The sequence below is a fragment of the Equus asinus genome, chromosome 1 (assembly GCF_041296235.1).
Source record: "Equus asinus isolate D_3611 breed Donkey chromosome 1, EquAss-T2T_v2, whole genome shotgun sequence".
Taxonomy (NCBI): Eukaryota; Metazoa; Chordata; class Mammalia; order Perissodactyla; family Equidae; genus Equus; species Equus asinus.
In genome coordinates this window covers 27304809-27320546 of record NC_091790.1, presented here as the reverse complement: position 1 = coordinate 27320546, position 15738 = coordinate 27304809, and the positions used below count along the sequence as shown (strand labels likewise).

General features: G+C 33.8%; 1 protein-coding gene across 16 annotated transcripts in view; it reads left to right on the top strand.

Annotated features, from left to right (window-relative positions):
• QKI (QKI, KH domain containing RNA binding) overlaps window positions 1-15697 on the top strand; it is a 152529-nt gene extending 136832 nt beyond the window's left edge. For 3 of the 16 annotated variants that reach the window (XM_044761027.2, XM_070519675.1, XM_044761032.2), the window contains 4 exons: window positions 935-1022; window positions 2596-2895; window positions 5669-5743; window positions 9672-15697. In XM_044761027.2, coding sequence (XP_044616962.1) covers window positions 935-1022; window positions 2596-2895; window positions 5669-5743; window positions 9672-9688 — 480 coding nt within the window. In that variant the 3' untranslated portion in view covers window positions 9689-15697. Of the gene's footprint in view, window positions 1-934; window positions 1023-2595; window positions 2896-3610; window positions 9124-9671 lie in introns of those variants that run through there. The other 13 variants (XM_044761029.2, XM_070519758.1, XM_044761028.2 and 10 more) reach the window with 10 other exon arrangements.
• The last annotated feature ends 41 nt before the right edge of the window (window positions 15698-15738 follow it).

Below are 15738 nucleotides of genomic sequence, written 5' to 3'. Positions count from 1 at the left end.
TAGGAAACCATGAGGGGTTTTGAGATATGAGAATATTAAGAAACATTAAGATGAAAGTTGTGTTTTGAGCAGTGAATGTGGCCATTATGTATAGATTGATTGGAGAACAGATCCCATTAACATAATTTTGTAGTAGTTGACTAGAACAGGCTGACAACAGTGAATGGAAGGGGTGGGGTGAATCCCAGGTAAATGGGATGGCCAAACATTTGGATGATCAGAGACCATCCTGGTTTATGCCTGTCGTCATAGCATAGTTATTAATAGTGCCCCTTTTTGCTTTTAAATATTTCATGGTTTGGACATTGCATTACATGTTGACCGTAAAGATAGATTTGCTTTTAGAATTGCTAGCTCTTGCTCATTGAGGGGAGAGTGGGATGTTGACATAAGAGAACAGAATGTGTATACAAATTTTAGAAATTCTTATGATTATTATGATTTTATTAAATTTTCCTTTTTGGACAATTAAACAAAAAATTCTCTTACTTGAATACCACAATCAAATCTTACATGTTTAAAATCCCAGGTTTTCTTTTTGTTTTTTTTTCTTTTAATGAACACATTTGAGTTTTGTAATCTTCAACAAAATGATAAATGCCAAAGAGAATATACTGTATTTAACCTTATCTAACATTTTCATTGATTCCATTTAAAAGCAACGCTTAGAACTTCCATAATCAACATAGCTTGCGTAAAAATGTCCAAATACAAATTTAGCTAGTGGCAGTTGAGAGTATCCTGTGTCAACATACCATCACTTGAGAGAGTGGGCTTCAGTATGTCAGCACCTTTTGGTGCCTGGTCTTTTTTCCCTGATTGAAACAGGTGGCAGTAGTCACATGATACCTATTTTAAGGCTTGTGCATAGATGAGGCTGTCATGTATGTGGACCATCTCAAGTGCTTACTGCTGTTGTGTTTCCCATGTATAGGCAGAAGGAGAAGACAGCCTGAAGAAGATGCAGCTGATGGAGCTTGCGATTCTGAATGGCACCTACAGAGATGCCAACATTAAATCACGTAAGAATGAAACTGAGGCCCAGGGTTATAACTGTTGCAGCCGTTTTGTCCACAAGCCTTTCTCCTTTGGCAGCACAACACATGAACAGTTAAACAAAGAGAAGAGTTGAAATAATTATCACTTGATATGGGACTAACAGTTTCATTTTTACTGCTTTCATGAATTGAAGACACTCTCTTAATTTTATTTTATGCCAGTATGTCTAAGTTTTGGGTTAATAAACTTTTCTTTTATTCTTTTGATGAAATTTCAACTTCTAAATTCAATAGTTTCAGAAAATTTTCTCTTCTATTAACTACAGATTTAAGGCTTCTAGCTTATTTTGTTGGATTTGCTCAAAGAACAAAAACATTTCCAAAACTTTTTTTTAAAAAAAAAGCTAATTTGGAATGTATCTGAATGCAGTGATCCTCCTGTTGAATTCTGTCCTTTTGTCTTGCTTGCATGTATTCCCTCCAATATTTTTCTCTATTGATTTCATATGTGAGTTCACAGAGAGCAGTAGGTGATACTACTTTTAATCCCATTTTTTCCTTTATATGCATGCTTTCATAAACTGTGAGGATTGCTTTTTTAATATTTAAAATGACATAATGTGAAATTTATATTTTGAGACAATCTAAGGTTTACACATCATTTATATGAATATTAATATGTTTAAATACTAATTTTTTTAAAGAGGTAAAAACTAAAGTCCTAGCCAACTTTCCAAAAATGTAGGCAACCTAGTGTGTTTAGAAGGGGTTACTTTACAAGTAGTTGACTTTAATTTACTCATGAAAATGAGTACAGTCATGTGTCACTTAATGACAGGGACACATTCTGAGAAATACGTTGTTAGGTGATTTCGTCATTGTGTGAACATCACAGAGTGCACATACACAAACCTAGATGGTATAGCCAGTACACACCTAGGCTATATGGTACTAATCTTGTGGGACCACCATTGTAAATGTGGTCCATCTTTAACTGAAATGTCATGTGGTCCATGACTGTATATCATTAATAGTTATCTATTTAGGAATGGGATATTTTTTGTATTGTTTTGTCTATGAAGAAGTTAATTCCTACAGATGCAGAAAATGTATAACTAGTGGTTGCTTGACTCCCTTAATACAGTGAAAGTTATATTAATTTGAAACTGAAGCTACTCTCTAGAAATATACAAAAACTGTATTTCTGTGGACTCCAATTACAAAATATTTTTTAACATCTTTTAATGCAAGTTTTTTCTTGTGCTTCTGCATGTACCTTTCATCTCACGAGATCTTAAAAATACAGATATATCAAATATATGAACTAAATATAACCTATTTTAATGGTCTTTTTTTTTTTTTTACAGTGGCTTTTTAATTTTTGCACATTTATTCTTAATCACATTGGGAAGGGGGAAGCTGTTTGCATTTGATTGGTGTGCTTTGGCATTTTTGTGTGATCAGCGCATGTACTAATGATTTCCTTTTATTTTTCTTCCTTCCTGCTTTTTCCTTTCTTTTTCCTACTTCCCTCTCATTTTCCGTATTTTATACTGCTATCTCTATACTTCCTTCTAAATTTCTTTGCTTACTGTAGCAGCCCTTGCCTTTTCTCTTGCAGCAACAGCTCAGGCTGCTCCAAGGATTATTACTGGGCCTGCGCCTGTTCTCCCACCAGCTGCCCTGCGCACTCCTACGCCAGCTGGCCCTACCATAATGCCTTTGATCAGACAAATACAGACCGCTGTCATGCCAAACGGAACTCCTCACCCAACTGCTGCAATAGTTCCTCCAGGGCCCGAAGCTGGTTTAATCTACACACCCTATGAATACCCCTACACGTTGGCACCAGCTACATCAATCCTTGAGTATCCTATTGAACCTAGTGGTGTATTAGGTAAGTTGATCTCCTTGTATGGTTAACAACATTTTTATTCCTAAATTTTGCTGTCCCAGACTTTGAAATGATTATATCAGTTTTAAAGAGGCCAGACAAGTTTCCATTAGGAAAAGCTGAAGACTGAATTTATTTCAGCCTCTCTAAGGGTTCTCTTTGTAAATAATTGCACTTTAAATTTTTTCAGATTCACTTTGGTAACTCAAATTCACTTTGGTTGGGTAAATTTGCTGTGAACATTTTAAGCAGAAAATACACATTTGACATCACTGACGTCATTCTTAGTTTTAGATCCCATCCATTGGCCTATCCCCTCCATCAGCTCCACCACCCAAAGTTAGATTCCTTCTATCTCAGAGATTTACTTAATTGTCGACTGAATTTTAAATTTCTATGTGAAAGTATTTTGAGATCATTTTGAAACTGCTGTTACTATGTGTGTTTTCTAATATTTGTGATGACTTAAAATATGAGAAAGGCCAGGTAAATAGTCGCCTTCTTCAGATTTCTTCAGTTTTTCTTTTTGAAGTCCTCTTAAGAATAAGAAATACTCTTAATTTCAGTAGTACAGTATGGAATTGTTAAATAAATACCAGGTCACTGAATTAGAATCACACTTGAGGCAAAAATTAAGATCATACTATAAACGCTTGGTTTTACATGAACAAAAAGTGGTGTGCTTGAAAAAGACATTACTGATGCCTTTTTTTTATAGAGTGGATTGAAATGCCAGTCATGCCTGATATTTCAGCCCATTGACTTGCTGGATGAAGGACTAGAATACAGCAGCTGTTATAACACGACCAGTCAATGTGGAACAAACTGTTTCCGTGCTGCCCCTTTGTTTTACCAGACAGAATTTGAATACTTTTTTCTTGAATTGTATATGACCTTGGTGCTGCGTGCATGCTATTGACTTTTAGGACTTATCTGATCTTTTAAGGGTGTTTTTTTTCCAGCCTTAATACTGATTTATAAAAATTTGGAAGCCTTTAATGAACCGGACACTAAGATTTAAACTTGAAAGTCATTGTTCAATTAAAGAAAGCCACAGTGCTCTGTATGTTATCTGTGTGTGTGCATGCACTCAGGTGCCTTTTGTTTCATGAGCAGATACATTTTATTGTACATGTTTTTCGTTTATCTCTAAATCATTGTATAAAATACTATAGGTCAGAATTTTACGTAGAACTGTTTATGAGAGGCTTGTTTCTGTTGCACATTTCATGAAGCATTTTTAAATAACATGTAACATGTAACCTGTTGACGTTTTCCTTTCTGTTAACGCTCTGTCCTGTGGCCCCATGCCTGCTCCTTTCCCCCAGAGCTCCTCTCTGCTGCACGCACAGCGTCTGTTGGAGGAGTTTGACTGTTGCTTCCTGCAGGGCTGGCCCTCTTAGCCACCAGCTGCTGTTCTAGCACTCTCAATGCAAGATCTTGCTGATTTTGCCTCGTGGAGTTATACTTGTATAAGAGTAGTTCATCTAAAATGAAAAAGGGTGATGGACCAGTTTACTGCTTAGAAACAGCAAGAGGCACTGCAGTAAAATTTGTTTCTCACTTTAAAGCAATGTATTTTTTGTTGTGTTGGGAAATTTTTATTTATAATACTTAATTGTTAGACTGACAAAATTAAAAGCAAAATATACAGATACCTAATTGGCATTCATAAGATGAATAATAATGAGTACTAAATGATGAAAATCCATTATTAGTTTTATTTCTCGCTTTGCCACCTAAGCAGTAAAACATGTGATATTGACCACTTAGAGAACTGAGAAAATTATTTCAAATTGCTAAGTTATAATAAATTTGCACACAGATAACATGCATGCTATATATGTCAAGTCTCACATCACATTATTTTAAAATAAGCAGTGCCCTTCAAAACAGATGCAGACATGTGTGTTGGTGGTAGTGAGGAGATTGGTATTAGCATCAAATCTTCATTGATGACTAATTTTTAATTCCCTTCCTTTTATCTTTAGGTATGGCTTTCCCAACGAAAGGCTAAGAATTCAAGAACGGTCTTAACTGAACCCTCATCAGATCTGAATTTAACAAATGCTTAGTCTCAGCAGCCTCTGGGGGGGTGGGGGGAAGCTTAGCCTAGCAGTCAGTGACTTACTTGCACTTTTTGCACACTGATAGAAAATAAAAGTATGTTATTAATTTGGTTTAGTCTGAATCTTACAAAGTAACAGTAATTTATAAAGGAGTGTGTAGTAGTATACTGACTGCTAAGTGTACTATACTGTTTGCTTTACTAATCACCTAATTCATTGCAGTTCATACTTATTGACTCAAAGTTTAAAACCACAATCTGTAGGCTTTAAGAATTGCTTTTAAACCTTTTTAATTGATAAACTCTGGATGGTCTTAAGGTTAGCAAATAATTGTCAGTATTAAACATGGCATTATTTAAGTAGTCCTGCTGCAAGAAAGGCACTTCAGTGAATATGTGACTAGTAAAGCTTAAATATGTTTGGATCTAATAGAGTTCATGAAATACTGTAACCTGGGATTGTAAATGAATGGATGAAATAGGTTAAGGCCAAGATGTTTGAAATGAATGCAATATTAATAGATGCATATATACGCAACATATTATGGTTAATTTTAAAACTACTGTGCCTTAACGTGTTTCTTAAAACGAAACTTTTGTAGTAAATGAACATTTGAAATCCATTTTGATAAACCTGCTGTTAATGTTTGTTTTCTTTTCCCCTGTGAATGTTTTCTAACTTTGTCTTGGTAATTGCAATTTAACTAGGTGCGGTGGCTACTAAAGTTCGAAGGCACGATATGCGTGTCCATCCTTACCAAAGGATTGTGACCGCAGACCGAGGTTAGTTTAGTTCTGCAGTTCTTGTTTCTAAGAAATGCGTTGGGCGTCCATAAAATTTGCAACACCACACCTGATGGAAAAATATAACTGCTTACCTGCACACTATTTCTTTTCCTTTTCTAAATTAATTTGTAATAATTGACAGATTTAAGGGTTGGGTTCTTTTCTTTTTGCTCCCTTCATATTTTAATTTATTAAATCCTATATTAGTATGTACTATGATTTATTCCTACTAAAACATAGATTAGTCCATTTGGGGAGCTATTAAATTTTGATGTTGCCTTAATTATTTTTCAGTAATAATTTTTGCTAAAATTTGCCTTTTAATTGTTCTGAAATTTTGGGTTGGTTTTGCAAAATGAACTGAGTGGATGGTGCTTTAATGAGAGAAGTAAAGGAATATATGCCTCCTGTGTCCTTTTGGAGAAAACTGAAGATTTAGTTTCCATTTTCCTTTTTAGTAAGATATTTGAGCCACTGTATAAACATGAGGATATGCATGTCAAGTACCTAGCTAAAATCAACAAAGTAAGGACTGTGAAGATAACTTTGATGCAGTTGGATTTTTTATAAATCAGAAAATCAATTCCCTTTTATTCTTACATTCTCTTGCCAAAATGGATCCTTTGATTTTTGTCATTTGCTGCTAAAATATATTATCTGAAGGTAAACTATCTCTTGAAGTTCTGTGGTGACATGAATCCAGCTGTTTGAATATCCTTTTTGACTAACCTGTGACTGGAAAATAAGTCTTCATTTTTCTCCTTTTCAACATTTGTAATTTGTGTCCTATATATGCCCTTGGACCCTATTATAAATTATTTATGTTTATTGAGGAGTGATATTTTCGGTTTATTGACATTGAATTGTTTTCTAAGTTTATCATCAAAAGATAGGAATCCAAAGTAAGGTAGAAAAGGATTTTTTATAAGCTTCTATTATGGCATGTTTATTACCTACTAATTAAGTTGATCAAAGTCTCTAGTATTAGTGGGGAAAAGTGATGGATTTACACCCCAATCCTACATCTTCTGTGCACTTATGAAAGACCTACCTGCTTCACATGGTTATCTTGAATACTGATGATAAATACTGGACACACCTGTTGTCCACATCAGAATAAAATACGTTTCCAAAGACATTGATGATTATTTATTTAGCATCATACATAATTAAAGAGCCTTGAAGACTTTTAACTAATACGTACGCTACTTATAGTGATCATTCAGTGAACAAAATAATTAGACCCCCAAGCTCAAGGGTTATTTATGAAGATAATACACCTTGTAAGTGTGTCGTGGACAAGCATGTACACCACCTTTCTTGCATCAGAACAAGTCTCCTAATGAAGGAAGAAGTTAAAAAAAAAATCACTTTGCACTTAAGGAAACCAGATAATTCCATGAATAATTTGAAGCTTTTTTTCACATTATTAATGTCTAAAATAGTTCTAAAGAGCATTTTAAAGTACATTTTCTTCTGTTAACCTTTCCCTGTATCCCTTTTAAGAGATTTCTCATAATTTTAACACAATAATTATTGGCCTACTCAATACTGCAGTGCCTTGAGATAGTTAAAAATATTAGGAAGATTTTATTTTATTTGGAAATAACAGCACATTCCATGCATGGCTCTTTTGTAGTTATCTGTGTTTTGATTAGTCCTGTCACTGTTTTTATTCAAAATGCAATGTCAGCAAACCGAAATGCTACCTTTTTTTTTTTTTTTTTCTTAAATAACAGAATACTTCTATACTGCTATTACTATCACTGTATGCACTCTTTGGGTCTAAGGGAGATGTCTGAAGTCCTTCACTTAAATTATTTTATGATACTACTGTTTTCTCTATTTTTGAGGTTTTTTATTATTATTTTTTAATCTTTTGAAGGGAAGATTAATATAAGCATTCATTTAATGCAAGGAGCTCAGCCCTTGGACATATAACCATGTAATTCTATATGAGCATTTAGAGTACTACATGGTTGACAAATATCTATTTCTTTACTAAAAATACACCTATTTCAAAACTGAATTTGAAGCCTATAAAAGACCAACTGACTTTTTAGTTGTAATGAACCATAAGTAATTTTGCACGGTTGACACACCTGTGTGTACTGTAGGAGGCCAGGACTTGGCAGAGGATGTATTCTAGGTGTACTGGCATATATGTAAATGGTAGTTTGCTTTGTTTATATATTCCACACTCAAAAAACATAATCAGAATTTTTCTGAATAATGATTTTATAAAAACCATCATTTATGTAATTTGTATAAGAAACTTAATACAATTTTAATCAAAATTTTAAGTAATATCAAAAATGCTTTAAGATTCTGTATTTCTGGAGTACCTATGAAGTGGTATGACTACAGCATGTTAAATATTTATTTTCTTCTTTGATTTTGGAATAGCAGTTTTTATTTTAAATAAAATTCCACTTATTTTTAAGAAATTCAGGGAAAATTTGGTCACATTGAAGATACAATATTTTTGTAGTATTTATAAACTATCCTAAATGATAGACTATAGAAAGCATTTTTGTTATATGAAGGTAAACCAATCCATTATGTAGATCACTTAAACTCTGAACATTACACCTCCTGAGTTTTGATTTATGAAGTAGCATGGAATCTACCTTTGCACTGAATATCTTTTCATTCACGTCTCCTCTGCCTTAGTCGCAATGGCAACAGTACAGAAAATTGTATCAAACCTCAGAATATAGTAGAAATAATTAAGCTGTTGAATGAGTCTTAAAAATCATACTACTGTTAAGTGGACCAAGTTTGGTGAAGCAGAATGTGACAGAGGTTGATTAAGGAAGGAACAACTCAAGGACATTGGGAATGATAACTTTTCCACTTGAGAACTACTTTATGTTTTACTGTAATTTTTAAAAATTTTTTTGTTCTGTTTGTTATTTTGCGAAAGAAAATAGTATTTACAGGTGGCTTCTTTTAAAATATAAAATATAAAGCAGGAATGTATATGAAATGTCAGATTTTATTGTATTTGCAGAGTATTAGCTTTGAAATTGAATACAGAAAGCTGTAGTTTTAAAATGCCTTATTGGTATCAATTAGAAATTTCTTATATTTTTTGATGTACTTAGAGCTTTTTGAGTATAGAATTTTAAATGGCAGGATTTTACAGTGTTTACATGCAAGTGCATTTTATAAGTGTTCTATATGTGTAAAATAGTATTTTCAACTGGAAAGTGTTGGCTAGCGCAGAAGGCCTGGCCTTTTTCTGGTTCCCATGATGTTGCCTACACTGCTAGACTATAGTTTAGTATTGCTTTGTATCATGAGGCCAAGAAATTCCATGTTGTTTGTAAATAGAATAATTGAAAAAGCAATAAACATTTATTGAACAAAAGAAACCTTGTTTGGCCCAGAGTTTATGTTGAACCAAATTGTTCATAGAAATTTAAATTTCTTTAGATCCATTTCTGTTAATCATCAGTTATTAATAATCACATCCATCATTAATAGTTGCTTTAATGCTTGCATCTGAGAGAATACTAATGCTTAATAGCAGTCAGATACTGATAACTGCACTGACTGTTTCAAAATTCTGTATACCAAACCTATTCATTGTTGTTGTTTTCCAATTTCCTTCATTGACTGCTACTAACTATTAGTTGTTAGTTGTATTTTATTTCTATTTTTTCCTGTTAACCAATTTTTTTTTTTTTGTGGGAGTGGGCTCTCCTTCATTTGTTCAAATCATGATATGAAATTGTCATGATTTTTATTGTATTCTGTAGATGGTGTCAATCAGTTTGTCAGAATTAAACATGCTTTTTTTTTATTAGTTGTGATTAGTTTTTCATGTTGTCATTAAGCCGTCACTAGCTGAAACTAATCTCTTCTCTATCTTTTCTTTTCTTTTTTTTTTTTGTTTTGTTTTTTGTTTCTAACCACCCAGCCGCCACCGGCAACTAACCTATGACCTTCTGACCTCTGAACTCTTCACCCAATGATGACCTGACCATGCCTGCCTGCTGATCAGTTAACTGGTAATCGCCTTTGCTTGCCTGTCGTCAGTGCAGCGAGCTGAGGCACTTGTCCGTTCGTCTTACCATCTAACCAAACAAAAGACAAAGAAATTGTTGTCCTCCAACTCAGCTTTTGGTTTTTTTTCTGTTTGGGTGAAAGTGGTTCTAGAACCTGCACTGAATAGTAGTAAAGCAATAAGGCCCAATTCATCCCACAGCACTGATCATCTTTTAATGTCCCACCCTAAGCGAACGGTAAGAAGGCCTCACTTCAGAAGGGGAGACAGATGGCCCTTACCTACTCAATGACAGAGGCAGTTACTGTGAGAGACTTCTAGGAATCTTTTCTTCTCATAGCGAGTCCAGGCTCTCTGAATGTACTGTGTGATGATGCATCATGCATGAACCTTCGGTCAGGGATGTCATTGGTGAAGTGATCTCAAAAAGTATTCAAAATTTGATATGCTGTTTAGTCACTACAGTGCCCTCAAAGGGCAGAAGTTGCAGCCTTTTTTATATTGCCTGCCAAAATTTGAAGTATTAGAAGTGTGCCATGAGACAAAAACTTAAGGAATTTTGAAAAGTAATGCAAAGAACAAAACTGCAACACTATTTTTAAAAAGATAAATATCTGAGTTAAAATTACTGAACCTTTATTTTACACCTCCTTAAAAAAATATATGAGAACAAGGTACATGCATTATGTGTCACATTACTGGGCAAACTGTTCAAATATTTTTTTTTAAACCTCCCTGTATAGAAAAAAATCATTAAGGATGTAAAAGCCATGCTTGCCTATTTGCTGTATACATGTAATGAAATTGTAGATAAAGTGTAGTGCATTGAAACAAATGAACAAAAAGTAGATACTTTTACTATACAAGGGTGCTGGTGCAGAAAAAAATATATATATTTTTGGAAATGTAGCATTTTATACTTTCAAGTGTTATAAAAAAAAAAGAAAAAGAACAAAGAATCCCTTTATTTCATTAAATGATTTTTTCTGGTGGTTGTCAAGAAACAAAAGACCAAAAGAGCCTTTTTGTCTTTCTTTTTTATTTTTTAAGTATTGGAATAAGTCTAAAGAAAAGAAAGTGCCTTATTTTCCTTCATGGTCATTTAGTCAAGTGTCTCGTAAGATCAGCTCCTCCCTCAGAATACCAGTTAATGCATGTTACTCAGTCGCCCAGTATGTGAAAGAAGATATGAGGGGAGACAAATGAGTTGATGGTTTGAATTATATGATTTTTGCCACGTTACCTTGATACAAATTTGCCAAATCTGATACTGTGAAAAAATTTGATAACTTTTCTAATGCCTGACAAGTTTTAAAACATCATTCTTTTAAAATCATAATTGAGTGCTTTTGGTTATTGCACTATTTAATGTTAGCCCAAAGGGGATTCTGAGATAAAAATTATGTGTGATCTGAACATCAGTTTACAGACAAAATTAGAGCTTTATTTTATTTGGAGAAAGAGGAGGTGTGGTGGACTTTTCCTTACTAATTGGAGATAATAGTATGCTTAGCAAACTTTTTCACAAAAATGAACCTTTGTGATTTTCATTCTGGCAAACAGTGTCTTTAAATGACCGAAATTTAATCAGACTTCTTTCTACCATCTCTTTGCTGGTTTTAATAACCTAAGCTACCCTCCCCACTCCACCCCACCCCCACACACCTTCTTTTCTTTAAAAGATTGTGAAAAACTCACATCATTGTGCATATTAATACTCAACTACATGTGAGTTTCAGCTTCCAGTTTCTCTTGAAGTTCAGTTAATTTTGTAGTTGAAGCGATTTATGCACAGAGCCTACATCTAAACACTTAAGTAAATAATCATTAACTGCTCGGTACCAGATGTGGCAAATATTAAGTGGCAGTGGATTCCCAGCTCATCAACTCGTTCCCTCTTACATACCTTCACAGCTTCACAGTCAAAGGTCAGCAGTAAGCTCAGTAAGCACCTTCCTGGTGCCCTCCTCCATCATCTTGTCTCACTTGGAAACGTTTTCAGTTTATTTACTATGCAATAGACATTCATTGTTTTGTATTCAGCTAGCTTTGGTTTAATGTGCCACTGCTTTGTCTTTCTGTTACACATACAGTTGTTTTGATTTATTTACAATATATGCTGTGCCATTTTGATTTTTATTTTGGTTGGTTGGTTGAATAAATTTGCGACACTCAAACACTTGAGGTGATAGTAGTTTAAAACGATACCAGTATTTGATCCAGTTTCATCTCAACTATGTTATACCTGGACATTTTAGATGTTTATCAAAGGTCTTTTATGGGGAAGAAAAGTAAATATATGAAATAAATGTGTGACATTTATGAGTAATGTTGGCTTTGAACAAACTTTTGAAAACTTAGTTGACAAAATTTTGGATCAACTGAAAAAAAAGCATGACTTTTGAAATCTCTGAATGCCTTGGTTCTCAGTATTATCATTCTTTATTGAATTTATTTCTTATTAAAATACGTAGTTTTTAAGACTTTTTTTCTGACAGTATTATGTAATTTTTTAGCGTGGGTAGATGGGAGTGTCGCTTGTATGTTACCGTACAGCTGACATGTATTTTTGTCTATTCTTTATTATCTTAGTAGTTTCATGCTATGTATGTACCATAACCAACCTATTGCCTATGAGAAACATGTAAGATAATGTATTTACAGCCATTGTTACAAGTTTATAATGTATTTTTCTATCTTGTTTTATATGTATGTTATATAACATTCAAAAAGAATTTTTTTCTTGATTGAGAAAAGGATACAAAATGCAAAATCCACAATTTTGATAACTGAAAATTGCCAATTGTTTTGCAGTACTTTATTATATTGGGTGTCTTGTCTTTCTTGGGCTTTTAGTTAGCTAATGAATGAATACATTAGACACTTTTGGGTTTTAGTTGGGATTTTACATAGCTTGCATTTTAATTCTTTGGTTCTTTGCTGTTTCTATTAACCCATAGCATTATTTTAATAAATGTTATAATACCAACCTACTAACTCTGGACTATGTCTGTTTATTAACCTTTACATGTTTAATTAAAATAAACAAATAAAGACAAAAGAATGTAAAGTCTTGAGTTACTGGACTAACCCTGAAGAACGTGACCACAGATAACATAGCGTGACTTGTTTTTATGTTGTTTGTCAGCTGACAATTCCGCACACTACTGTTAAAATGGCTTTGGTTATTCTGGCCTTTTACCTTGGGGGTTACGTGCCAGTAGAAATGGGAACAAAGTAGCGTTGGTTTGAGGCATCCTTCTAGTCTTGCCACTTGCCTTTCAGCCTCTGCATTACTAATTCCACACTTTATTTTTCCTTCTCCAAAATAATCACTGTCTGCTCACAGCATAAAGAGTAAAGAGATTCATTGTAATGATAAACCCCAAGAAACCAGTTTGATTCTTTGTTGAACCATTTCTTTTAATTTTTGTAAATAGGTAATTTTATGGTTGCATTATAAAGCAAAGAATCTCACGATGTTTTACCTTTATTCAGATTTGTGTTTTAATTGGACATTTTCCCTATCTAAAGTGTTCAGTTGTTTTAGCCAACTGCTCCTGTTAGGGTGGCTCCGCACAGATAAAGCCAAAGGTAGAGTGGCTCTGTTTCTCATGACAGTCGAGGGTAAGCCATTACGACGACACTGCACCCTACTTCTCCTCACATGTCCTTCAGTAAGAGATCAGACAGCATTGCTGAGTTTTCCTCAGGTGTTCGTTCTCTCTCACCTCTTCCAAAACACAGTCATAATATAGCGTTAGGACAAGAAGTGTAAAGGAGAATAAAACTGCATTTGAAAAGTTATATATCATTAATTTCTTGTGTGCAAGTAAATGTAAGAAGATTTATTAAATAATCTTCATGCTTTTCTTGGCTGTAACCTAGGTAAATTGACTTCTACTTACAAATTCTTTAGTTTAACTCTTGAGGTGCCTTTTTATTTCACAGATAGTAGTAATTTCCTTTTCTGTGAAACAGTTCTCCTAGATAATAAGAAATTCACAGGATGAATTTTTGCAATTGTAAATAATGGCTTATTTTTGTAAATTACCTCTTATTTATTTTAAAGTTCTAAAATTTGAGGCTGAAATGAGTCACATGTTATAGAAGACGTAACTATACCAATATGCTATTAACCAGTCAGACTGTCAAAGTATTCCCATATGATATTTATATATTCTCATAGTGTATATGTATACAAAATACACAGTAGTGATAACAGCTTATTTAATCGTTATTGAGATGGTCATTTGCTTTGAACAGAGTTGTTTCTCTGTTGCAGGGGATGTATTATTAGGTAGACAGAGCTTTAATATGCTACTATCTGTAAAAGTTCTCACTGCCATACAGTTCGTATGTTACTCTGTAAAGATTTGAAGATGTCTGTTAAGCTGCTAATATGTAAGTCGTCATGGTACCATGTCACTTAAATTGATGATGAATTTCTATGCAATTTACTACACATTCTCTGAAGCCTATGAATGCAGTCTCATCTCATTTGCAGTTAAGGGTACTTTAGGTATAATTATGTCATATTGTCACCTCTGTTGGCAAAGTTGTAAAACTGTTTTTAAAAGGTGAAAATAATATTACGAATCCCATTTTTATACAGGCTGTAGTAGCATTAAACATGAAACTACCAAATTCTTAGAATGATAAATGCTGGAGTCAGTTTATTGTTTCATACTATTATTTGGCTAAACAGTTGCAAGTTAAGCTTTCAGTTGAGAAGCTGCTGAAATTAATGCACTTAGTAGTTAAGCGTTTTTTTCCTTAGGCAAAATGTCAAGAAAAATGTAGTGTGAAAGAAGATATTCACATAGGCCTCAGTGCAGTGGCTCTCAGTACTGCAGAGCTCACCTAGAGGGGCAAGCGAAGTGCCCCGTCCTTGAAGCCAGGAGGAGCGTAGTGAACATGAGGTAGGTGGGTGGGTAAGGGTTTCTAGATAAATACTAGATAGGTACACAGGATCTAAATTTTCTAGGGTACTGAAAGCAGGCAATGGATTTAAATGAAATTGCCCGTTACCAAATCAAGAATCTTCTTAACTGGTGAAGTCTAATGCTTTTATATCTTATATATGACGGTCTAAGTTTCTCCAGTTTTGGAGAGTTTTTTGTGTGCTTGTTTAGGATAAGATGTCTGTCTTTATTCTTTGATAACAATTAGCTATCATAATATTTCCAGAAAGTGATTTTTAGTAGAATGAAATGTATTGCTAAATTATAATTCATTATTTAATAGCAAAAATTACTCTCAGAAAACTTTTTGGACTTGCACCCTTTCTAAGTACATAAAGTAATTTTTTTAACATTTCACAAATTTCTTAATACGTTTATTTTAAATGGAAGAAAATTCATTTTATAGATAACACTTAGACATATTCGTATGGTACACACATGTAATTTTTTATCTGGTTTCTTTAGTATAAAATTGTCTAAATTGGAATGCCCTTGTTATGAAGAGATGACAGACTTATCTGCATAGCTGGTGCTCAATGCTGAATCAAACTGGTGTTCACCTAAGCATAGTACTTCCCTTTCTGTGTTTCTGCTGCACTAATTGCCAGGGTGGGAGAGAGAGGGGAAGAATTCTTTCTCGGTAGAAGTGGATGGTAGGTGCAGCAAATAACACTACATTGATATTGCAATGCTTAAGATTTTGCTGTCCCTTGTTGACAAAAGACACCACGTTGTAGAAAAAGCTTAGCTCCCAGGGTAAAAAATTGTATCTTTTTAAAAATGCTATTATTGAGAAATTTTGGTTACCAAATACATCTTTGATGGTTTATATTGTAGTGTGTATAAAACATTTAGAATTTTATTTGTGGAGATTGTATATATAGAGAAGAGTTGGAATAGGGCTTCCCAGATCACCTGTGAATGGAGAACCGCGTATGACTGTACATGAAGTGCAATAAACCAACTGGAAAAGTGCATGTGCTTCATCCTCTCAAGCTGCCTGCAGCTGAAGATGC